Raw genomic sequence first — 25,913 nt, forward strand, 5'->3', positions numbered from 1 at the left:
TTGATAGTGGGCCCAGACATTAGAAGACAGCAGACTTGTCTTATGTACATCAAAAGAAAGAGAAAATTATGAGCTGTTGAGATGGAGCTTTAGTGATAAAGAGCATATGAGAAGGTCAGTGAGACTGGATTATGGATCTGTCAGAAGAAAGAGTGCAGACTGCAGGACTGGGGTTTAAAAATAGGCAGAGGAAGCAGATCACAGAAAACAGAAAACAGAAATGATTCAGCAGGAGCAGATCATGGCCAGAAGTAATAGGGAGCAAGGAAGCAAGAATTAGCAGGAATATTATTAGGCAGCAAAAGCAGAGCTGGTGTACAACGTCATGTATGAACAGTTACCTCTTAGGCCTCATGCACACAGAGCATTAGATTTTCCCCTCTAAGCACCTTTTGCTTCCGGCAGGAAAAAGCTGCTTACAAAATTTGCCTAAAGCTTTGTATTGCACATGCATTTAGATGCTGTTAGACATGTTTAGACTTCGGACTGGACGGGCGAAGTGAAGGACTGGACGTGCGCAGTGTAGGCAGGGGGGCTGCGGGCAAGCGCATGGGAGCGTGCACGCACATAGGGGATGCTTGTATTAGTTTGAGAGCGACATACACAGCACCGAGCTCCGGCATACAGGCGGCGTGCACCTGACTCACAACCTGAGCGGACCACTGCTGAACCGGCACTGAAGCAGCCTTGGGAGAGGCAGACACCCGTGTGATTGTCGGCTCCATTTTTATCACAGCCGATCTGCTGACACAGAGCGCCCAGTGTGGAGCGGAGGAGAGCGCTGTGATACTCGGACACCGTGCAGCACACAAGGCTACACTTGCTGAACGCCTTTTGAAAACCGGACCTACCTGAAAACTTTGCAGGAGCCAACCACAGAGATAACATCTACAGGAAGGTGAATTACCCCAGACCTCTGGATGAGACCGGTGGAGCAACCGTGGTGGGCCTAAAGATAAGCGCATTGCCCCCGTGGGGGCGAGGGGATCTGGTGAGTGGGGACACTTGAGGGGGAGCACGAAGTCACAAGTGGAATTTTTCGAACACTTACAGTCACCGAATTTTTTGAACACTCACAGTCACCGTGTTTATGTCAACTATTATGAATGGAAATTCAATTTACCTGATGAACTATTAGCTACACACAGGTGCAGCAAGACTTGTTGGAATACTCGCATTCACTAATTTGGGATGTTAACCCCGAGGGGGGTTCTACATATAATTATGGACTATCACTAAGTCTTTATGCACTCATAAAAATACTTGTTTATATATATTTTTTATTGCATATGTTCTCACTGCATATATATGCTTTTTTCCATATGGTTTATAATTGAGGTTATGTGCTTTATTAAGGTCTATACCAGTATTAATATATAGGACGGGTAACTTGGAGCTAGTAATCTAGCATACACTTAGAGACTTGCACATTAAGGTATATTTACTAGTAGGAAACACTCACTGATTAAAGATGAGTCATGTTTCTGGCAGGATCATCTCGCTAAGTGAATAACAGCCTGTTTATTAGTCACGTATTCACAGCTCACTGAGCATTAACATAAAAAAATAATTTTTCTTTTTTTTTTTTTTCTCACACCTGGCACCCTTACCCAAACTAGGAAGCGCCACCACCCCTCTTCATTCGTATTATCTGTGTTTATAGACCCCTTTGGGGGGCTATATTAGGGGAGGCAGCACACCGAGATGGATCCCTAAGCGCGATCATTTATTCCCTTCATTATGCACTGAAGGTGTCGGCAGAGCAATGAACCATATCAGTAGGGAAGACATTGCTTGCAGTAGTTTTTATTTTTTACAATTTTTTTACTTCATCTTATATATTTTTTAGGGGTCTTTAGGGGTCTTTGGTGAAATATTAGAGGTCTAAACAGGGGTAATCTGCACCACACGGGGTGATTAGGGTGTGCCCAGGCACACCTGGCGCACCCTGTGCGCACGCCTATGCTCAAGCTCTAAATGCATCTAGCGTTTAAGAGCATTTAGACTCGTGTAAAGCACGTCAAACTTTTTTCTGCTTTAAAGCTCCTCTCCTGAACTCACTGGTGATGGTGTTTTTTCTTAGCCTGTAAATTCTCCTCTTCTAACAGTAAGCGCCTATGTGTGCATGGACAAATAGGCTGAAAATAAAAATGCCAAACGCCTGTAAAAATTTTGTTTTTTAACCACTTCCAGATGAGGCCCTTTCTGGCACTTTTTGTGTACATGTAACAATCAATATTTTTTTATTTTTTGCTAGAAAATGACTTAGAACCCCCAAACAATATATATATATATATATATATATATATATATATATATATATATATATATTAAAGCAGAGGCCCTGGAGATTAAATTGGTGGCTTTTGCAATTTTTTATGTCACACAGTAGGTTTTTCAAATGCATTTTTTTGGGAAAAAGTACATTTCTTTTGAATGTTAATGCAAAAAAGCACAATACATAACCCATTTTTTTGTAAAATATAACAGATGATGTTAAACAGAGTAAATAGATACCAAACATGTGCCCGACAAACAACGTAATTTTATTATCAATAAGCGACGCTTTAAAAGCCTTTACAGGTTACCACTTTAGTTTTACAGAGGAGGTCTGGTGCTAGAATTACTATCCATGATCTGATGTTCGCAGTGATACCTCACATGTGTGGGAAGAGCTCCGCTTGCCTGCACGTGGGACTGACGCACGCATTCGCCATTGCACACAAGAACAGGGGGGCAAGGGCACTTTTTTTTTAATTACTCTTTTATTAAATGTTTTTATTTTTGCACTGTTGCTTTAACTTTTTTTATTGCTTTATTTGCTAAACATCCTTGTAACAGCAATAGGCACGTGACAGGTACTTTTTATGTTTATGGAGAGATCTGGGGTCTATAAGATCCCAGATCCCTCCTCGGCCCTTAAAAGCATTCAAAACACTAAGATCTGTGTTTTTGAATGCTTTGACTTTTAAAAAATGGTGCAGTTGACATCCGAGTAAACCGGAAATTATGTCAAATCATTGCTACCGGGTTACTATAGTGGAATGGCTGGTCGCTCAGGTCTCCCAGTGTGACAGTAGAGTCCAAGCAAGTCGTGTAAAGGGGGAATCCCCTCCCGCTGTTTTTAATAGCTAACTAGCCGCTCGATTGCCATTACAAATAAGTCAGCTATCGACGCTAAAAAATTTTAACCTGGTATAACCAGCAAAAGTCCCACGACATACGGGTACGCCACTGGTCCGGAAGTGGTGTACATGAGGCCATGAACTACAGTTTATACACTTGTTACACTTGTCGGAAGTATAAAAGTAACATTATGCATCATCCATTGTGTACTGAAGCACAGAGGGAAAGGCTGAGTAATAAGAAACAGGTACAGTATCACACCTGATGGTGGATGCAGTACTGAAGATAACGGCAGAGAGAAAAATAAAGTGCTACATAGACAAATGTAACATTTAGCAGAGTGAAGAGGAATGTTACTCTGAGAAATAGAGCAGATAAAAAGGTGTGATGTTACATTCCCTTGGGGGGTAAAGTTGAATGTTTGCAAGAATCTTCCAGTAACTATGCCAGGAAACAGGAAGTGCTTTTCTCTCCTGAAGTGAGCTACTAGTAGGTGTAAAAGCATAGCAGTATGCATAAATCTATGTATGATTAGTACAAATAATGTCACACAGTATAAACTACAAAGTCAGCACAGAGGTTACCCATCATCACCATCCTTTTTCTTCTTGTCTTTCCTTTTATCCCTTGCTTTTCTGTTGGCTGCTCCAGGTCCCTTCCTTCCTCTTTTTCCCCTCTTGCCAGCAGGAGAGCCTTCTCCATCATCTTCATCTTCTTCATCTGGGACATTTGCACCCTCATCATCAGTTTCTGCCAACCAAGGTTTCATGTTTGGTATCCTCCAGTTTTTCTCCCGACGTTTTGGAGGGAGATCTTCCTCACCCTCAGAGTCTTCCAGTTCCCCTTAGGCATAAAAACACAAAGTAATCCCTTACTCAAATTATACAAACTCTTTCTGACTCATCTAAGCCAGATTGCTTCTTGGTGTCCTACCTGCTCTTGAAGATTATAAAAATTTTAAAAGTCTGCTGACCAGCATTACCACAAGGTTTGTGGCAAAATTGCAGATGTAGGAACCCTGTCCTATACCGCTGTGTCCCTAACTACATTTAGTGTGTTTGCTGCTGGGCTGTAACCAGCCTGACCATCAATTTACTATTTTCTAGGCTCTGCAGGTCAACCCATAGCTCAATGGGTTGATTGCCTCTGCCTTACTGTAAAGCTGGTCATAGATGGGTAGAAAAATGATCGAAAAATAATTTGTATTTGATAAAGATCTGTCGAACGCTCCTGGAATAAAGCCATCATTGTAGCAACATTTTTCCCCCACTTGTCAACATATGAAAATATGAATCATTAATAACATAAATGGTACACTTTTTGTTGACAATTTCATGATCAGCGGAAATTATGTAAATTTTTGTTTGACCTTTGTGAACCCTCCCACTTGCCAACTGTATTTATTTCACCAGCTAACAAAGAACACGTGAAATTATACATCGTTCCTGTGGTGAATCCATTTCATTGGTGAATTTGTTCATTGTGTTTTTTCTATGGATTCTCAAAAGAAGAGGAAGGTAGCAATTTCGGCAAGGGGAAAGATCTTTCTTGTGCTTCCGGGGTTACATTTTACCATGCACCTGTGTTGTACACAGGGCCAGATCTAGCCTGTCTGATGTGGGGGTGCAATAAAAAAAGGCCAGGGGGCAGAGGATCGGAGGTCAGCGGGGCAGTGTAAAGACAAACCTCAGAACAAAGAATCATTTTTAAGTATCTAAAATTTTCTATCACATATGCTTTTCTGCACAATTGCAGTAAAAGAGTGGGAGGGACCTAAAACGTAAGCCTAAATACAGAGTGCAGGGATCAAAAGTATTTAATGTACACAGTGCAAGGGTCAGGTGTATGCATTTTCAGCAAGTACAGAAAATACGTGTTGATCTTGCCAAAAAATGCATTGTTCTTGTTACTTCCTGAAAGTTGAACTGGAAACATATTTCAATGTATAGAGGGGCAGGGCTCATGAGGGGGTAATACACAGGTCAGCAATATGTACTGTACAGAGTGCAGGGGTCAGAAGTGCGCAAAGCACAAAAAATGCACAGTCATCTATGGTACTTGTCTTTAAAGGGTCAGCTGACATGATGGTTGCCATAAAACTTTGCATTTCAAGAATTTAAATGAGCCCACTAACCTTTAAAAAGTTGAACGATGGAGCATTTTAAATGCTTTTTTTAACTATTTTCTACCCATCTATGGCCAACTTTGGGAAGGTTCCAGTAAGTAGAGTGGGAAGGACAATCACTGAGTTATGAATATTTATCTGGTACAACAAATCCCTGAGGAGAGTTTGCAGGGGTATGGTTTGGGGAGATGATAAATATTTGGGCCAACTTTCCAGTGTTCCTACTGGGCTTTGCTTGGGTAGGATGTCTGTTTGGAAATCACTGATTGCACTTTGTCTCAGCCAAGTGCATGTGCTGTAAGGCCAATGACATTAGGTGCTTGCTGGCATGGACATCTGGAGGTAACTGGGCTAAGGGAATCTTCTTCCTGAAGAGTGTCGCAGTGGAGCTAGGTAAAATTGCCATCTGAACATTGTGAGAAGAATTTACAATGCACCAAGCAAGTTATCTTGGAATACTCTAAAAGTGTTAAGATAAATGGAAATTGATCCTCTTACGGGACTTTAAAGGGAACACCTACTCATAGGTCATAAAGAGTATGGAGGATGTAAAGATTGTATGATAAAGTGTTTATTAAAAGTATAGATCTTTAAATGGATTTGTGGTACATGGGGTAAATATGCAGCATACGTGATACATACAAAAAGATAGCAATACAAAATGCAAACAATTCACAATCATAGAACTCCAATACACATAGAACACATATGCGGGGAGTACCCAACGCGTTTCGAGATATACTCTTCCTCAGGGGTATCAGATTGGAATAAGCAAGCAAAGGGTATATCATGTAGTATTGCTTGGAGGGCATGTGTCTAATGCTGCATCCATATTAAAAAAGGGGAGAGAGGGGGGTCTGGGGGGGACGTAACACCACTGGACGTAGAGGTATGTCCTGTTCCTGGTCCACAACATGCAAGGCTTGTGTGCCCACCCAAGGCCCTGTCACCAGGGAGAAATTCCCCAACAGAGGGCGTCAAAGAGGCCACCAGTGATAGGGATGATCCTGGGAAGGCTCCAGTCTGAGTCAGCCCGTCAGTGGTTTACTGGCGAGAAGCTGGGAGGGGTATATGCAGTAGGACGTCTGGGCATGGGTCCTAAGTGGCCGGGTGTGGTACCCCAGCTGAGTGACCCCCGGGATCGGGGGGTCCCTGGTGCTGCAGGACGGCGTCCTCGGTCAACAGAACGCTGATCTCCACCATAACTATCCTATACCTGGGACCCCACAAGACTGGACTCTGCAAGCTTCCCCTGGTCTGGCATCGTGTGTCCAACATCCTACCTCTTCAGTGCTCTGAACCATCTTCTGGCCGGCACCACATTACCCCCCTACCTGCAGCACCAGGGACCCCCGATCCCGGGGGTCACTCAGCTGGGGTACCACACCCGGCCACTTAGGACCCATGCCCAGACATCCTACTGCATATACCCCTCCCAGCTTCTCGCCAGTAAACCACTGACGGGCTGACTCAGACTGGAGCCTTCCCAGGATCATCCCTATCACTGGTGGCCTCTTTGAGGCCCTCTGTTGGGGAATTTCTCCCTGGTGACCATGCCTTGGGTGGGCAAACAAGCCTTGCGGGTTGTGGACCAGGAACAGGACATACCTCTACGTCCAGTGGTGTTACGTCCCCCCCAGACCCTCCTCTCTCCCCTTTTTTAATATGGATGCAGCATTAGACACATGCCCTCCAAGCAATACTACATGACATACCCTTTGCTTGCTGATTCCAATCTGATACCCCTGAGGAAGAGTATATCTCGAAACGCGTCAGGTACTCCCCGCATATGTGTTCCATGTGTATTGGAGTTCTATGATTGTGAATTGTTTGCATTTTGAATTGCTATCTTTTTGTATGTATCACGTATGCTGCATATTTACCCCATGTACCACAGATCCATTTAAAGATCTATACTATTAATAAACACTTTATCATACAATCTTTACATCCTCCATACTCTTTATGACCTATGAGTAGGTGTTCCCTTTAAAGTCCCGTAAGAGGATCAATTTCCATTTAGCTAGTTCAACTTGGGATGTGGGTTCACCCTACCCCTTAGACCAACCCAACACCAACCCCCCTTTTATTTTAAAAGTGTTAAGAGACATATTGCTTGGAGAGAGAGATCCATTGCTACTTAAAGTGGTTGTAAAACCTCACATATACCCAGTGAAATGAACAGTAGTAATGGGCCGAACTGACCCCTGTTCGTTTCGCACCAGAACTTTCGAACACCGCGAAAGTTCGGACCTGAATAACGAACCACATTAAAGTCAATGGGACCCGAACATCAAAAATCAAAAGTGCCCATTTTGAAAGCTTATATGCAAGTAATTGGGCATACAATGGTTATAGGGGTCCGCGTCCTGCCCTGGGGGACATGTATCAATAATAAAAAAGGTTGTGAAAAACTTAATTTTTAAATGAGCAGTGATTTTTTGATTTTTAAAGTGAAAGCCTAAAAATGAAAAATTACTTCCAATATAGTGTCTTGGGGGTCCCCTTAGTCTACCTGTAAAGTGGCAGATCTGTACCACATCTAGAATCTTCTGAAGCAATAATTTCATTTATAAAGCAAAAAAAAAAAAAAAAAGAAATTTTCCCTGCAAGCTGCCTTTATTTTGCTCAGCAACAGCTGGGGAGCTAGTGTGTATGATGAGGCCACAATGTAGTGCACTGGGAACAAGATTAGAGATTTTTTGGATATTTGTATAGAAGTAATGGGTGCGTAAAAATTGGTCCTTGGGTGTTGGTGGCGCCTTCTCACCATAATCCTATAGCGGTACTCTTGATGAAAGCAAGAATTGGCCTTGCTGTAAAAAATTGTAATGCTATGCACCTGTCAAACAGGTGCAGAAAAATTACTCTTTGGGTGTCGGGGGCGCCTTCCCACCATAACCCTATAGAGGTGCTCTTGGTGAAGGCAAAAAAATTGCAATGATATGCATATGATTGGTGCTTTTGCCACATTTGATGTGCCTGAGACACAGTTTGCAGATAGCAACCGTGCGATCTGCTTCAGATGTGCTGAAAAAGGCCCAGACAACTGAGCTTTGGGGATTGGGACGGGAGATAACAGCTGAAGAATGTGCAGAATGTGATGGAATAGGGTGGCTGCTCTCTAATCTTTCTTGATGTCGGCCTCCTTGTAGTTGTGCCGCCTCACCTTCAGTTTCCTCCTCTGCTCTATCTGGCACTCAAGTCGCATCAGTGACCTCATCATCATCTCCATCTCCTCCATCTTCATCATTACCACTAGAGATAACTTGGCAATACGCTGCGGCTTGGGAAACATGAATGCCAATTTGTCTACCAGTGTTCCTCCCTCTCTCTAGGCTCATGTTCCTGTCATCCTCAACCTCAGAACCAACATCTGAATCCAGTAATGGCTGGGCATCATCAAGGAGCAAGTGGCTGACGCTGTGGTCAAATAACTCAGATGACTCCTCAATGGCTGATGTTGGGGCTATGGCAGGAATAGAGTGGACAAGGAGGCAGATTTATCCACTCTGGCAACTGCAGGGGACTGCCCACTTGTCTCCTTTTGCGTGACAGAGGATGAGGAGGATGAGGAGAGTTTAGTAAGCCAGTCCACCACCTCCTCTGCATGCTGTGGCTGGATAGCACGGGCAAACTCTCTAAACAGAGGAAATTATGCCCTGCCTGAGGACTGACCACCACGTCCACCTTTGCCTGTGGACACATTTGTTGCTGGCCCCCTTACAGTGCCAAGGGAACGTCTGCCTCTCCTTGTTGTCCTCCCAAACATTACAAACGTACAGTGATGCACAGAAATATATGGCTTTAAGCTGGCAGTAATGCACACAGAAATATATGGCTTTAAGCTGGCAGTAACGCACACAAAACTATATGGCGTTAAAGCGGCAGTAACGCACACAGAAGGAAATGGCGTTAAACTGGCAGTAACGCACACAAAACGATATGGCGTTAAACTGGTAGTAACGCACACAAAACTATATGGCGTTAAAGCGGCAGTAACGCACACAGAAGGAAATGGCGTTAAACTGGCAGTAACGCACACAGAACTATATGGCATTAAACTGGCAGTAACGCACACAGAACTATATGGTGTTAAACTGGCAGTAACGCACACAGAACGATATGGCGTTAAACTGGCAGTAACGCACACAAAATGATATGGCATTAAACTGGCAGTAACATACACAGAAGTAAATGGCGTTAAACTGGCAGTAACGCACACACAAGTAAATGGTGTTAAACTGGCAGTAATGCAATCAAATTGACGGTGTTCAACCGTCACTACACTGACACTATCTGAACTGTCCCTACTCTAGCTATACACTAATGTAAAGATTACTGACACGGTCTCACTACACTACACTGAAACTATATGAGCTGTGCCTACTGTACAATAATGCATGTATGAATGACACGGTCTCACTACACTATAGTGAAACTATGTGAGCTGTCCCTACTCTAGCTGCACACTATGCAAAGCTGAATGATGGTCCTCCTCACTACACTCACACTATCCCTAGACTGACACTAAACTAATATTCTACACTGACAATTGAAGCAAAATAGCACACTAACTAATAGCACTGAACAGAGCCCTGTTCTATCTCTCTCCACGCCGAAATGACACTGAAAATGGCTGCCATCATGAACCATGATTGGATAAAGTCATGATGTGACAGTGTCCAATCATGACTCTGACAGTGCTCTGTGCCCTGATTGGCTGAAGCTTTCACTGCTTCAGCCAATCAGGGCTTGCAATGCGCTGTTCAGCGCTGCAATGCATTGTGGTCAGTTCGGGGGCCGAACAAACAGTCGAACAAGCCGTTTGTTCGGCTGTTCATCGAACATCCGAACAGCGAAAGTTCGGCCTGAACATATGCTCGGGCCGAACCGTTAGCCCATCCCTAATGAACAGCCTAAGATGATACACAGAGATTAAACATCAAATATCAAAATAGGTTTTACTTGTTTATCTACAGTCTTCTGCTCACTATACCTTTTCAAAAGTGCAGGTCGTGTTAAGAATCTATCTTCATCTTTCAGTAGCACAGAGGGGAGGGTGGAGAGACTGCATTTACAGTGTGTGAGAGCTGGTTGGAGGAAAGGAACACACAGCTGAAGAACTGTGTTCTGAATAGACAAGCTTCGTTCTGAGATCTCCCTCCCTGCTTCCTGACACAAATTTATCTCATGTGTCAGGAAAACTTCTCAGAAGTGACTCATGCTGATAACAGAGGAACGAAGCACCAGAGAGAAACGACACTTATGCCCCGTACACACGGTCAGATTTTCCGGTGAAAAATGTTCGATGGGAGCTTGTTGTCGGAAATTCCGACCGTGTGTAGGCTCCATCGGACATTTTCCATCGGAATTTCCTTCACACAAAAGTTGAGATCTGGATCTCAAATTTTCCGACAACAAAATCCGTTGTCATAAATTCCGATCGTGTGTACACAATTCCGATGCACAAAGTTCCACGCATGCTCGGAATCAAGCAGAAGAGCCGCACTGGCTATTGAACTTCCTTTTTCTTGGCTCGTCGTATGCGTTGTATGTCACCACGTTCTTGACGTTCGGAATTTCCGACAAGATTTGTGTGACCGCGTGTATGCAAGACAAGTTTGAGCCAACATCCATCGGAAAAAATCCATGGATTTTGTTGTCGGAATGTCCGATCGTGTGTACGGGGCATTAGAATTTAGGAGAGAGATAATTAAACACTACAGATATATGTGCTTTGCTCAAATTCCATGACTGAGGTTTACAACCACTTTAAAAAAAAGACAGACTGCTCTTGCAAAGTCATAGGTTTGTTGGACTGCTCTCGAAGGGCCTTATTAATAAAACTTCTACTTCAGAATAACTGTGACCTTTTTGTGCTTTTTCTAGGTATCCTGTATCCCTAAACCCTCTCTCCTAAGAGAGCAAATATACAGTAAATGTAAGAAAAATTCAGCAATACCCTGTAACCCACAACTTGTGACCTGATCCTGTTCTGGGAATCCAGATTCTTCTGGATTTCCCATTCCTGGGTTCATTTGGACTTTTGTCCTGTTGCTACTTACTGAAGCCTGCTACTTTAACTATGTTACTGCCTGCTGCCTCCCTCTATTCTGTTCACCTGTTGCCAACCCTGGCTTGTCTATTGACCCTGCATCTGTCGTTAATTTATACCCCTCTGATCCTTTGTTGCTGACCCTAGTAAGAATTCAGACCATCGTCACTGTTGCCTCCTGTCTTAAACTTCCTAGCTACTGTGTTTTTCACTTCTCCAGTGCCAATGCTCTCAAGTTACAGTGGACCTGGTAACACATCACAGGTAGGGGTAAAGTTTGGGTTGGGTCGACCTTGAATTTGACCCGAACCCACCTCACTCGCAGTTTGGTAAATGGGCAAACTAAATGGCCAGATCTGATCAGTTTGGCTGCCACTGAAAGTTATTCATTTAGTGGCGGTATACTAAGTGGGAGCTTCCTAACCGCTGGCTTGTTTCACATTGTAAATAAGCCAGTGTGGATCCCAGGAACATCATTGACCACATAGGGTTTGCTGATATTTAGCAGCCAGCCTGGCAACTGTTATTTGTGATGGAGAGGATTGTCATGTAGTGGGCCATGAGTTGAGGTGTAAGTTATCGTGATTAATGTTGGATCTGCATAACTGGATGATGTGATTGATGTTACATCCTACAGTATTGTTTATGTTTTTTTAAAGGACTTTTCTGTGGTGTGTGTTCTAGTCACAATCGACTGCCCAATATTCTGCATATTAACTGATGATAGAGGGCTGATGTCTGGGGGCCCTAGCATTCTAAAGGTGGCATCCAGAGAAGCTTTCCCACTGAAGACCCCCAAATCTACTGGGCAATCAATATGAGGGCAAGGTGCCTTGCCAGGGGAGGGGGCTTCATCCCCCCCCTGCAAGGTAGCCTCTGAATGTTTAGGACCTAGAATCATTCAGGAGGGGGTTGACTCATAATCACCCCTTTTTTGGCCACCCCAACTGCATGCCTGGATATGTCTTTTGTGTGTGTGTGGGGGAGGGGGGTATAAAAATCTACAGCAGACCCCTATCTAGGATTGTTGCAGGATCCAGCCAGGGATACCGGGTGACATCATTGGCGAAATATAGTTACAGTATCTCAGAAAAGTGAGTACACCCCTCACATTTTTGTAAATATTTTATTATATCTTTTCATGTGACAACACTGAAGAAATTACACTTTGCTACAATATAAAGTAGTGAGTGTACAGCTGGTATAAATTTTCTGTCCCCTCAAAATAACTCAACACACAGCCTTTAATGTCTAAACCGCTGGCAACAAAAGTGAGTACACCCCTGAAAATGTCCAGATTGGGCCCAAAGTGTCAATATTTTGTGTGGCCACCATTATTTTACAGCACTGCCGGGAGGGGATCATGCTCTGCTTCAGTATGTCACAGTACATGTTGGCATTCATGGTTCCCGCAATAAACTATCTCCCCAGTGCCGGTAGCACTCATGCAGCCCCAGACCATCCCAGACACTCCCACCACAATGCTTGACTGTAGGCAAGACACACTTGTCTTTGTACTCCTCACCTGCTTGACACCATCTGAACCAAATAAGTTTATCTTGGTCTCATCAGACCAAAAGACATGGTTCCAGTAATCCATGTCCTTAGTCTGCTTGTCTTCAGCAAACTGTTTGCGGGCTTTACTGTGCATCATCTTTAGAAGAGGCTTACTTCTGGGACGACAGCCATGCATACCAATTTGATGCAGTGTGCAGCATATTGTCTGAGCACTGACAGGCTGACCCCCCACCCCTTCAACCTCTGCAGCAATGCTGGCAGCACTCATACGTCTATTTCCCAAAGACAACCTCTGGATATGACGCTGAGCATGTGCACTCAGCTTCTTTGGTTGACCATGGCGAGGCCTGTTCTGAGTGGAACCTGTCCTGTTAAACCACTGTATGGTCTTGGCTACCATGCTGCAGCTCAATTTCAGGGTCTTGACAATCTTTTTATAGCCTAGACCATCTTTATGTAGAGCAACAATTCTTTTTTTCATATCCTTAGAGAATTCTTTGCCATGAGGTGGCATGTTCAACTTCCAGTGACCAGTATGAGAGAGTGAGAGCGACAACACCAAATTTAACACACCTGCTCCCCACTCACACCTGAGACCTTGTAACACTAATGAGTCACATGACACCGGGGAGGGAAAATAGCTAGATGGGCCCAATTTGGACATTTTCACTTAGGGGTGTACTCACGTTTATTGCCAGCGGTTTAGATATTAATGGCTGTGTGTTGAGTTATTTTGAGGGTACAGCAAATTTACACTGGTATACAAGCTGTACACTCACTACTTTACATTGTAGCAAAGTGTCATTTCTTCAGTGTTGTCACATGAAATTATATAATACATTTTTTTACAAAAATGTGAGGGGCGTACTCACTTTTGTGAGACACTGTATGACCATATATGGTCAGTGACATCACCTGGGATCCCAGCTGGTTTGTTGACATTCAGAAACCAGATAGGAGTCTGTCATTTGTAACAGTAACAGATGGAGATCATCATGGCACGGGTCATCGTGTTGCCGTACATCATGACTGACATCATGACTACATAGCTGGGCGAGGTGGTTGGTTTTAGATTTAGGCAAACATAGGACAACTTTTCTTTCAAATAAAGGACTTTTTCACAGACTGTAATTTATTTACCCCTAACTTTTTTGGTGAATGAGTAACAAGGGGTACTATGCAATTCTTGACCATTCAAATGGAGGAGGGACAAAAATTTCCAGAATTTCCAGGAGTTTCCAGAATTTGAAAAGTTCCCTTCCTCATACTCCCACGTCCACTAGGCCAGAGATGTAGGAATGAGGCCACTGTCCCCATCAACATAGAGACAAAACACCTTGAGAGGGGGGCCCCTAATTCAGGAGGTGGGGGACACATGCTCTCTGTCCCCCCCATAGTACTATCCCCACAGAAGCCGCTGGTAGTATTGGGTCTTCCGCTCTCTCTCCCTGGCCCTAGGCATAACCTCGCTCCTGCTTACACCACCAGAGTTGCACAAGAAGGGCACACACTGACCGTTATAAAACAAATAGATTGTATTGACAGACCAGAGTGGTAGAACAATACAGCAGTTCAATGACTCAAAGTTAGCACAAGATCATGCAATACAAATACAATGCAAATAACTCTGGTACCTTCAAAATGAGGCTAAACAGGTACTGCAGTACCAAAAGCATAAACAGTAGCTCTCTGATGGAGAGATCACGCCCCAAGTGATTTCAAATAACAGTAAGAACGGCAGGCTAACTCACTTGAGGGCTCTCAGTCAGGCTTAGGCCTGAGAGTTTGTTAAATTTCCTGTAAACGAGTGCTGTTGGTTCTGAACAGTCCTTTGGTGTAATCTTCTGCTGGTTCAGTTGAGGCCCTTTAATGTTGGTGCGCAAAACAGGATAATGTTGCTTTAAAGCAGGGGTAGGCAACCTCGGCCCTCCAGCAGTGGTGAAACTACATATCCCATCATGCCTCTGCCTCTAGGAGTCATGCCTGTGATTGTTGGGTCTTGCAATGTCTCATGGGACTTGTAGTTTCAAAACAATTGGAGGGCCGAGGTTGCCTACCCCTGCTTTAAAGTATGAAGTCAGGAAGGAAATTCAGAAATAAAGGGTAGGTTGGACTTAGTCAGTGGGTATGCCCCTTTAAGTAGGTTATGTGAAGGCAACTGTGCTTGAAGTAAGGAGTATGAAATGCAGAAACAGAGGGTAAATAATCCAATTCAGCAGTCTGAGTTCAATGGCAGCTTAGTTGTTAATTGCGACAGCTCTCAGTAATAGATAGCAACAAGGTATTTAGCTCCTATCGTGTATAGTGTCCGTGAGCGAGCTCGACTAGGCATGTATGGCAAACAAGAACTACTGGCAAATTACAGCAATACGGTGTGGATCGGTAACCCATTCACCCATGTCATGCAATGGGGGGTCCCTTTAAATGGCGATGTGGCTGTGGTGATCAGGGTACATGAACCACACACATCGGCACCAGACACTCATAGATCTCCGAGAGCAGTCTCCTCGGCTCAAAAGCAGCTCTGTAGAATGCAGCCCGGTCTAGCCTGGTTCACACAGCAGGGTTCAGCACAGTCAAACTATTTTGCTTAGTCTATCTAGTAAGGTTACTTTGCGGTATAAGCAAGGAAGCTCAGACCTCTGTAGTGTATAAATGTGCTTTTTCTATACAAAACTGACAGCTGTAACAAACAAGATGTCTAGCAAAAAGGCAGAAACTATGATCTGTAAAAGTAGAAATAAGCTTTAAAGTTACTTTACTCCGGTTATTGTGTGTTCGTGATCTCCGTTGACAACGAGGACTCAGGCTTCCTAAGCAGTTGCTGGAGATCAGGCCAAAGCAGCTTTTTCTATCTTCTTCTTATGGCCGGTACAGACATTCCCTGGTTCTAAGGCATGATGGAGTCTCATCTATCAATCTCTGCTGCTGGCTTTTATTTGAGCATTTGTTGACAACGGTTACAAACTTGTTTACCTGCTTTTGATTGCTCAAACTGTAGCTTTTATTTAGAGAGGCATTCCAATTCTACCTCAAGATGGCACTCTGGTATCATACATGCCATATGTTATATATATGTCAGAATAGCCAAGCTATTTTGCTAGGTTATAGAGTAATAAAAACATAACTGTCAACTAAAATACAACAGTTCATTGTTCCTATTGTATCCAACAGAATTTATTTAAGTATCCCTTTAAACAAATATGATGTCTGTCTCCAAGACAAACTACTAAACAGCTTGTTCCAGTCTGATAGAAAAATCATTCATATAATATATTTTATATCAATCACAATACATGCACAAACCTTATAAAGTAAATGAAACAATTCCTTTTCCTCCTCTAAGTGAACCACATTCTTCTTTTGTGCTTCACATGCTCTCCCTCTCAAATACTGCAGCTCATAGTGGGATGGTTTCAGCAGCATAAACAGTTCTGCCAATCCAGAAAGCAGTTGGCAGGGCTAGGTGTGGCCAGGTGTTCACTGACAAGCTACTGGCTTATCAATTATCAGTGACAGTGCTGTTATCCATACCCAATGCAACATTTTTTATCCCACTGTAGTGCAAGCACAAACAGCTTAAGTAAGAGTAGCAACTCTGCTCAGAATTCAGGAGCACTGTAGCATTGTTGGCAATGTTGGCAAACCAGTGCATGAAGCTGTATTAGGTGGACTTTGCTGTCAGGATCAACTGAATTTGTGGGACTTTGTAGGTGCAGCACATACTATATAATAGGAGGCCATATGTTAATATCATATTACAATAAAATAGGAAAATACCTCATGGTATATGACATAATTAATAGAGTAATAAAATAACCTAAATAATCCCAGGAAGCCTTAGAATCTTATTGTCAGGTAGGGACATATTTTTTCCAGATTTTCTGCTTCAGTTTTAGACGTGAATCCTGTTTTAAAGTGATTTTTAAGGCTTTCTTTTTTTTTTAAATATCAAACATGTCATACTCACCTGCTCTGTGCAGTGGTTATGCACAGAGCAGGCCCAATCCAATCTTCTTGGATCCCTCGCTGTCACTCTTGGCCCTCCCTCCTGCCAAGTGCCCCCAGAGCAAACAACTTGCAATTCGGGGAACCAAGCAGTCTAATTCCCGAGCCACAGCTCTGCGTGTCCAATCACACACAGAGCTGCAGCTTGGCCCCACCCCCTTCTCTCCTCATTGGCTCACTGGCTGTGATTGACAGCAGTAGGAGCCATTGGCCAATGAGGAATGAGAGTCCCCAGAGAGTTAAGGCTCTTGTGCACATTTCTGGATCGAGATGAGGGCTCAGATAAGTATTAGGAGAGGTGGGGGGGGGGGGGCTGCACAAAGAAGATTTTTTTACCTTCATGCATAAAATGCATGAAGGTAAAAAAATCTTCAGCCTTTAGAATCACTTTAAGTAACCAAGTTCAAACCAGCTGTTGAGTTCCTACTTTCAGGTGATGGGGCACTTTAAACACAGAAGTATTTTGGGGTTGTTTTGAATTTTTAAGGAGCTGATAGAAATGAGACACCTATTAACCACTTGACCTCCGGAAGATTTACCCCCCTTCATGACCAGGCCATTTTTTGCAATACAGCTTTGCATTACTTTAACATGCAATTGCTCAGTCATGCAATGCTATACCTAAATAAAATTTACCGTATATACTCGAGTATAGGCCGACCCGAATGTAAGCCGATGCATCTAATTTTACCACAAAAACTGGGAAAACATATTGACTCGAGTATAAGCTGAGGGTGGGAAAATACAGCAGCTACTGGGTAAACAATGCCCATCTGCAGCCTCACTGTGTCAATCTGTAGTGTCACTGTACCCATCTGTAGTGTCACTGTGCCCATCTGTAGTGTCGCTGTGCCCATCTGTAGTGTCACTGTGCCCATCTGCAGCCGTACCTTTCATTACTAAAACAGCGTGTGTAACAGCGTGTGTCTCCCGCTGTGTATGCAGTCTGTTTGGCCATCCATTGTAACAAAGCCCCGCCTCCCCCTCGTCTCTAATAGGCGGAATGCTGATACAATTTCCCAGGATTGTATCAGTGTTCCTCTAGCATGGACGAGGAGGAGGCGGGGCTTTGTTACAATAGACGGCTTAACAGACTGCATACACAGCGGGAGACACACGCTGTTACACGCGCTGTTTTAGTAATAAAAGGTACGGCTCACTTGAGTATAAGCCGAGGGGAGGTTTTTCAGCCAAAAAATGGGCTGAAAAACTTATCTTATACTCGAGTATATAAAGTATGTATTTTTTCTTCCACAAATAGAGCTTTCTTTTGGTGGTATTTGATCACTACTGCCGCTTTTATTTTTTGTGCTATAAACAAAATAAGACTGACAATTTTGAGAGGAAAAAAACAATATTTTTTTACTTTCTGCTAGAAAACATATCCAATAAAAAAGTTGAAAAAATCTAACTTCTTCATAAATTTAGGCCAATATGTATTCTGCTACATATTTTTGGTAAAAAAAAAATCATAATAAGCATATATTGATTGGTTTGCACAAATGTTATAGCGTCTACAAACTATGGGATATGTACTGGAATTTGTATTTATTTTTTTTCATGTTAGTAATGGTCGTGATTAGCGACTTATAGCAGGACTGTGACATTGTGAAGGACAATCGGACACTAACTGACACTTCTGACACTTTCTGGGAACCAGTGACACTAATACAGTGACCAGTGCTAAAAAAATATGCAATCGAGTGTTTTGTATTTTGTACTGTGTGAGGTGATTTTAGTAAGGGAAGTGATGGATTTTCTTTCCCTGCTTTGCAGGGAAAACAAAAACATCACTTCCCCTTTGTCAGAACAGAGTTTTGCCTTGTTTACATAGGCAGAGCTTCATCACGTGTGTTCTCCCGACAATCGGCGGTTGCCGGCGGACATCCATTGGCCAGCACCTGCTGATCGGCTTCTGCTGTGACAAATCACAGCAGAAGCGACACACCAGTGAAGTACGTGCGCGCCCCCAAACCCGGAAGTGCAGGATCACTTATATATACACACATGATTCTGCACAGCGTGACTGCAGTAAATCTGCTATGGGGCAGTCGGCAAGCGGTTAATATTTAGAAAATATGACATCTGAAATATTTCATGTTCTGTCCTTTCAAACAGAATAGTTAAGCAGAAAAATAACTTCCAGTTTTGGTTACTTAATTTGCTTTTTGATATAAAGTAAAGAGAATCATTTATCAAGCAGTCTCTTTATGTGACATGGATGGGCTTGATTTTGCTAAAGCTAGTGAGGCATGCAAACATTAATTAGAAAGATTGGCGAGCAGCGATTGAGTTGTGTTTTCATCGACATACACAAACTACCTGAATATAAAACCTGTCATAAAAGAAATGAAGGTGCTTTTTTGTGTTCAGTTGACTTGAAATAGCTCCTGAAGGTAATAAAAGTTCTATTCACCTATCCTGAAAGTTTTTGTCAAACGAAAACCTGCGATTTGGTTTGGCGATTATGTGTCGACATCGGTTGCTAATAAATTGTTCCATGTTGTACTATTTTTTAATCCACTTTAAAGCAAGAATGCTTAGGTTTTTTTCAGAAAAGGGATGAAGATCCTTTCAATATTTAAATACTTATGTAAACAGAGTTATTGCTCTTTCTAAGAATGGTGTTATGCTGTCATTTTAGAGTTAAATAATATTTAGTTGAATTCTTCTTTAAAGCTGAATGGCAGAGAAAAAGTATTTGTGAAAATTTGCACTGTAAAAATAAAGTAGGACTAATTACTGTAGGTGTCTGCCATGTGTGGCTGCTGCTGTGTTTGAGAAAACTCACTTCAGCGCATACAGTACAGTAAATGCCCAACATAGAGAATAGAGAATACATTTTTGGGCTAGAGTACACAGATCACCGCGGATCAGATACTCTGCACCTCCTCAATTCAGAAAACATCTTGAACTGTTTTCACAGGGTTCAAGGCAATCTGTGAGTCCTCCAATGACAGAATACTTTGTGTTTAGAAGAATGCAAGACATTTTCTGACTAGAGGAGGTGCAGAGCAAGTGACCTGCTATCCTCTATACTTACTTTACTGTACAGGCTCAATGAACATAAGAGTTTTCCAAAATGCGTCAGCAACCATTTATTTTATTAGTGATAATTTATTTTTTACATTATAATATATATATATATATATATATATATATATATATATATATATATATATATACAAAAATAATTTTTAGCTAAAGTTAAAGTGTTACTAAAGCCAGGACCCTGCATTCACTATATCTGGTCTCCCACATTACACAAAACATGAAAATGCAATAGTTTTAGTGAATATAAACTGCTAAAAACCTTTTCTCATCAGCAGTATATAGCAGTCTTGTGACTTTTAACAGTGTCTGGTTAAAGCTTGTAGGAGGAGTTTTCATTTTCCCTTGATTTTCCTATAAAGCTGCAGGACCCCTGACCCTCTGTATGGACAGTGCTGATTGGCCCTGTGCTGATCACATGCACTCTCTGGCAATACACTCCAAACTGAGCATGTGCAGCTTGTCCCCTAATGCTCTGTTCCATCAGGAGATGGATTGGAGTCAGTGGACCTGCCACTGGAGTCAGTGGAGTCAGCAAGCGCGTGGGAGCCGCCATTTACGGTACAGGCTCTGAAGGTCCGGCGATGTATGCCGAACCTTCAGAGCACATATGCTGGTAATGTCATCGGCTGCATGCACTCTGAATAACTTTGCAAGTTTAGGAGATATTCGCAGTGCCTACAGGTAAGCCTTACTATAGACGTGCCTGTAGGTACAAGTGGTTGAACAGAGTTTACTACCACTTTAAGAATTAATAAGTTGCCTGGACCTAGTTAAAAGAAGAGACAGACTCCTGTTCTACCAGCAGCTTTCTGCTTAATACTGCCAGTGTACCAGAGAACAATAAAGAAATCAATGCCAAATAATATCTCAAAATCTACTTCTTTTCCACCACAACATGAACATATGTTAGGCCTCTCATTGACCTAAGGGTCACCCTAAGAGCTTTCAACCAATCCTTACTGTTTACATCTATTATAAGGAAAATGTTTTCTTACCTGCATTTTCATCCACTTCGATTCGTACTGTGGGTACAAGATAAATATTTATTATAGTTGCTATGTTTTGTGAAAATTGTGCTTTTAATAAAAGAAAAATATCAAATATGTCATTACAAATTACGAAGAAAAATGCAAACAAACTGTTGTAAAAAATAAAACAAGGAAACCATAGCAACCCTGGGGATGTTCTGTACATGTTAGAAAATTCCTGACTTACCACACTTTATGCTTATTTTAGGTACAGAAAACCTTTTATGTTTGATAAAATTGCTTTCCAGAAGGTACTGCACAGAGAAGGATGCCAGGATTCATGATTGGTTTGATCATAGCAGGCAACCCCTATCATTTGGCAGTTTGTTTGAGGAAATAGTGCAATGCTTTGTTATGTTTTCTGGAAAAAATGACAGGGTAAGACTGTGTAATGATGTTGAAAATCTTTGCAATATATACAAATGACCTAGAGAGGATTGATTTTGAACAAAAGTTGTATATCACCTGAAGAGAATCACAAGGGTTAATTTACTATGGTCCATTTCACATGGGCTTTCTGATCAGGTCTGCAAAAACACACACAAGCTCCTCGTGCATTACCATCAAACAATTTATTAAATCCCCAAAGACAAATTAATACTAACAACTGCATAAAAACAGCAGGCATACAACATTAATACTTCAGCAATGGCTGGTATGTCCCATCATTGGACCATCTATTTGGTAAACTAACACGTTTCAGGAGACTAGCTCCCTTCTTTACAGCTCTGAAGAAGGGAGCTAGTTTGTGTCTGTCTGTTCCCAGGTGTCAATGTTGAGGGACACTAATGGAGGTACCTCTAATGAGGGGGACACTGATAGGGGAGCTACAGTAGAAGAACATTGATATAATGGGGGGGACTACAGTGAGGAGGACACTGATGGGGGAACTACAGTGAGGGGGGAACTGATGGGGGAGCTACAGTGAGGGAGACACGGATGGGGGAACTACAGTGGGGTGGGAACTGATGGGGGGCTACAGTGAGGGGGACACTGATGGGGGAGCTACAGTAAGGGGGGCACTAATGGGGGTGCTACAGTGAGGGGGACACTGATGGGGGGGCTACAGTAAAGGGGACACTAATGGGGGAGATACAATGAGGAGGACACTGATGGGGGAGCTACAGTGAGGGGGCTGCCGGGAAACTCAGATGAGGAGACACTGATGGTGGGGAGAGCAGTAGAATACAGAGGCTGTAGATAATGGAATCTAACTGCTGTACTGTATGAGGACAGGTTGGGTGTTTTGAGGCATTTGAATTATTTTGTCTCCTTACGTGCTCTTTGCTAGGGTTGGATGGGGAGGCAGACAAAGTGAAGGGAGGGCAGTAAAAGTCCATGAAGGGGGAAATATACACCCCTCTGCACTGATGGGAAGATGCCTCCAGACTGGTGAGTGTTGGAATAGGGGAGGGGTAGGCACAGAGGTGAGTTGTGGAATGGGGGGGGTGCAGCAGTGAGTGGAATATACACCCCCCCACATCAGAGTTTCCCTTTACACCAGAGTCTGCAGCAATCCCCCTTACATCAGAGTCCTCAGAGTGCTACTGACACCATCCACTGCCTACTGACTGACATCGTCCACTGCTCTTCTGACTTACACTATCCACTTTTAAGGTAAGTCTAAAGTTTAACAGAGACATTTGTTTTTTTTATATTTTCCATGTTTTCCTTACTATTTAGTTAGGCCTTAACCCCTTGACACCAGCCGCACGCAAATATGTGGCCTCTCTGCACCTGCATATTTGCGTGAATTGCCGTCAATACAACTGTGCCAGACACAGTTACTAGTGCCTAACCAAAAGCTCCCGATCGCTGCTTTCAGGTAACATGACAGCCATGACAGCCAGTCATGGTGGTCATGTGATCTTAAACCCCGCCCTGCCTCCAAGCGTTATAAACCTCCTAAAGTGCCGGAAGGCGCAAGGGCAAAAAAGGTTAATTTCTTTAGATTCTTTAGTTACCCGTACCTAATCATGGCGCATGGTGGGAGTATACTGGTGTGCAGAAGAAATGGCAAGTGGTAGTGGGGGAGCCCCAGGTCAACTTTTGCATCGGGGCCCACAAAGTTCAAGCTACGCCACTGCTCCTATGACACACCTTTCCATCTCCTTGCTATGCAAATTACTAAACATTTCACAACCTTCCAAGTCCCACAGTCCTCTCCTCTGATCTTTTTGTCCCACACTACTTGACTCTTAGCCCCAATACAGTATTCCACATCATTCTGTACAGTCAGCCTCCCACTCCTTATCACAGCTTTAGTGCTACTTACTCAAGCATGCACACCTTTTCTAGTCCCCTTCAGCACCCTCTGCAAGGTGAAATGTTTTTTCCATGTTGCAATTGTCTTTTTCACAGCTCTGCGCAACTTTCATTCATCTGCTCGACACATCACTGTGATACAATTTATCTAGTTTTTGTCTTAGTATTATCCCACTACCCTTCATCCTTTGGCTGTCCCTCTCTTTTTCATTATAGTTGATACTGCACATCTTTAGATGTACCTCTCCTAGTGTTACTTTACTATCACATAGTCTTGCACATTCTCTGCAGCCCTTCAACCACCTGCTCAGCCAGCATGTATTTAATTCTGATTTCATCTGTTGTTCGAGGTAAGTGTTTTTCTTCTTTTGTGTGGCATATATGTGGCCCGTGCCTTTATTTTAGTGTGGCCTACTCTGCATGCCACTATTAGCCCCTCCCCTTGCTTTGTCCATCACCATACCCCAATTTCACGCTCACTAATTGTGGAAAGTTCCTAGGTATTCCCACAAGTGCTGATGGGATTTACTGTGGACAGCTACTAGGTTACAGCCCTTGGATACAAGTGGACTAGCAATAGCTGACAATAATGAGATGTTGTACAGAATCAAGAGATGGGATCACTGTCAAATAAGCACAAGGTCAGGACACACAGCCAACAGGGACCATCAGAAAAACAGGGTATTAAACCTGAAACAGAAGTTATGTGAATAAGAGCATGGAGCCCTTGCTCAGGCAAAAGGAAATTGCGCTTGCTTAAATAGCTTTCCCAACCATGACATCAGAGAAAGAGCTCTGCAGCATTTCTCAGCATACCACCAACACCTAAGCATACAGACAGAGTAAGCCTTGGCACAGGTGTCTAGAAAAGGTAGAGGGACTATTCACAGCCACTGATGAGTTTTACATCTGTTGTCACACATTATTAATTATTATTAATTGTAATGCACTTTGAACTTAATCTCAATGCACATCATATAGCAGATCAACATGGTTTGATGCAATTCCATTTATTTCAATAGGAAGCGCATGAAGCAAAGATGTAAAGGTGTATATTGAGAAAGCTTTTGCTTGGGGTAACATGAACAGGAAGCAAGCATAGGAATCAGGTGAGGAACTGCAATGACTAACCTGAACCTGAAACAGGTGCACACACTAGCACAGGTTCTGTAGACAGCGAACTGTGAAAATGTTTAGTAATGGCAGGGCAACATACTGTTTTTTATCCTGTTTTTAATTCTCCTATACATAACAGGTTATTCAAAGAGCTGATAGTTTTACTGTATTCTTTAAGCACAGAGAAAACTAAGTTTGCAAAGAGAATATTATCTACATATAGAAACTGGTATGCTCCAGTAGGAAAACGACCCCTAGTGTTCATATTGTAGTATACTAAATTAGGCATACAAAAGGAAACACTGCTCAAGCTAAAGTTATTCTAACCAATGCCAAAGTTAAAAAAATTAAATGACAAATGTTATTATAGGCATTCAGAGGTATGGAATAAATCGTAAACTATTCTGACACTATGTTATGCATGATGGCATTTACCATTAGCATATTAACGCTACAGTAAAAGGAGAATGGAAGCCATACAATATATTAATCCAAGATTTAATTCCTTCAAATACATACTAAATGAACAGAGAGCAAAAAGCAAAGGACAGTAGAAATACAATATGCTGTGTATAGTATTTTTTACACGCATATGGTATATTTTTCAAGACATCAGTTACCAAGAAAAATAGCTAAAAGACTTTGTTGTTGTTGAATTCTATAAAAAAGTTAATTACCAAAACATGGTTTAAAGGCACATTCTTGAGACTAATTGTAGGAAGCACTGTCAAACAGTAAAATGAGGGAAGAGATGGAGGAACAATATACCGATTGAAGACAATTTATTGTTTGCTAGGCAGTTATAAAAATTATGGAAAAGCCCCTATCCGATAAATCGTAGGTAGCAAGCATTTTGCAGTACACATCAATAAACGGATACCATATGATCCATGAGCACACATGCACAAGGGATTTTTTTTTCATGCAAATATCAATCATTATAAAAGAAATGTAAAAAATAAAAGTTACAATTAAACATTTTTTTTGGCATGAAAGTAAATTAATATATCTGTTCAAAAATCTTTATTTTTAAGCATGAGAAACAACCATTTACATTGGAATTAAAATGTAAATGGAGTCAAGATGTACATTTTTACATGATCACAAGAAAGCAATTCAGTTCAGTAAATGAGAAGTTAGAAGAGATACCAGTCTAAGATTCCATACCGTCATTTTCAGAAGCCACAAGTTTTTGGTGTTTGGGCATCACCTCTCTGCTTCTGGCAGCTGATCCTAGTTAGCAAGTTTCAGAGACAAAAAATGGAAAAAAAAGTTTTCGGATAGACGTCTTGCACCAGAAGCCAGGTATCTTCCAATGAGAGAATGCTGGTGTAATGTCACTCTTTGAAATATGAGAAAGGACTAATCTCCCATCTCATTAAGATTTCATGAATGTTTAGTTTATCACTTAGAATTGCGGTGCTAAGGTCAAAAGGGTAAAAAGTTTTCTTAACTTTGCAGGCTCCCAAGAAGATGAAATCAGAAAGTTAAGTTAAGTGGAAAATTAATAAAGTAAGGGAATCATGGGCCTGTAAATTGAATGCTTATATAAAATTTGGGATAGTTGTTTGTATAGCACAGAAAGGTGCTGTTGTTTGTTAGAAGTGTTGCATCA

At 42.3% G+C, this 25,913-nt stretch overlaps 1 protein-coding gene across 3 annotated transcripts in view; it reads right to left on the bottom strand.

Annotated features, from left to right (window-relative positions):
• Nucleotides 1–25,588, bottom strand: part of LOC141147232 (transmembrane channel-like protein 1) — a 179,219-nt gene extending 153,631 nt beyond the window's left edge. For 2 of the 3 annotated variants that reach the window (XM_073634409.1, XM_073634418.1), the window contains exons 1-3: nucleotides 25,466–25,588; nucleotides 20,885–20,911; nucleotides 3,711–3,969 (exon numbers count right to left, since the gene is read on the bottom strand). In XM_073634409.1, the coding sequence (XP_073490510.1) occupies nucleotides 3,711–3,969; nucleotides 20,885–20,911; nucleotides 25,466–25,505 (326 nt within the window). In that variant the 5' untranslated portion in view covers nucleotides 25,506–25,588. The remainder of the gene's footprint in view (nucleotides 1–3,710; nucleotides 3,970–20,884; nucleotides 20,912–25,465) is intronic. The other variant, XM_073634429.1, reaches the window with a different exon arrangement.
• Nucleotides 25,589–25,913: the final 325 nt, after the last annotated feature.

Source organism: Aquarana catesbeiana, linkage group LG01 (assembly GCF_042186555.1).
Source record: "Aquarana catesbeiana isolate 2022-GZ linkage group LG01, ASM4218655v1, whole genome shotgun sequence".
Classification (NCBI taxonomy): Eukaryota; Metazoa; Chordata; class Amphibia; order Anura; family Ranidae; genus Aquarana; species Aquarana catesbeiana.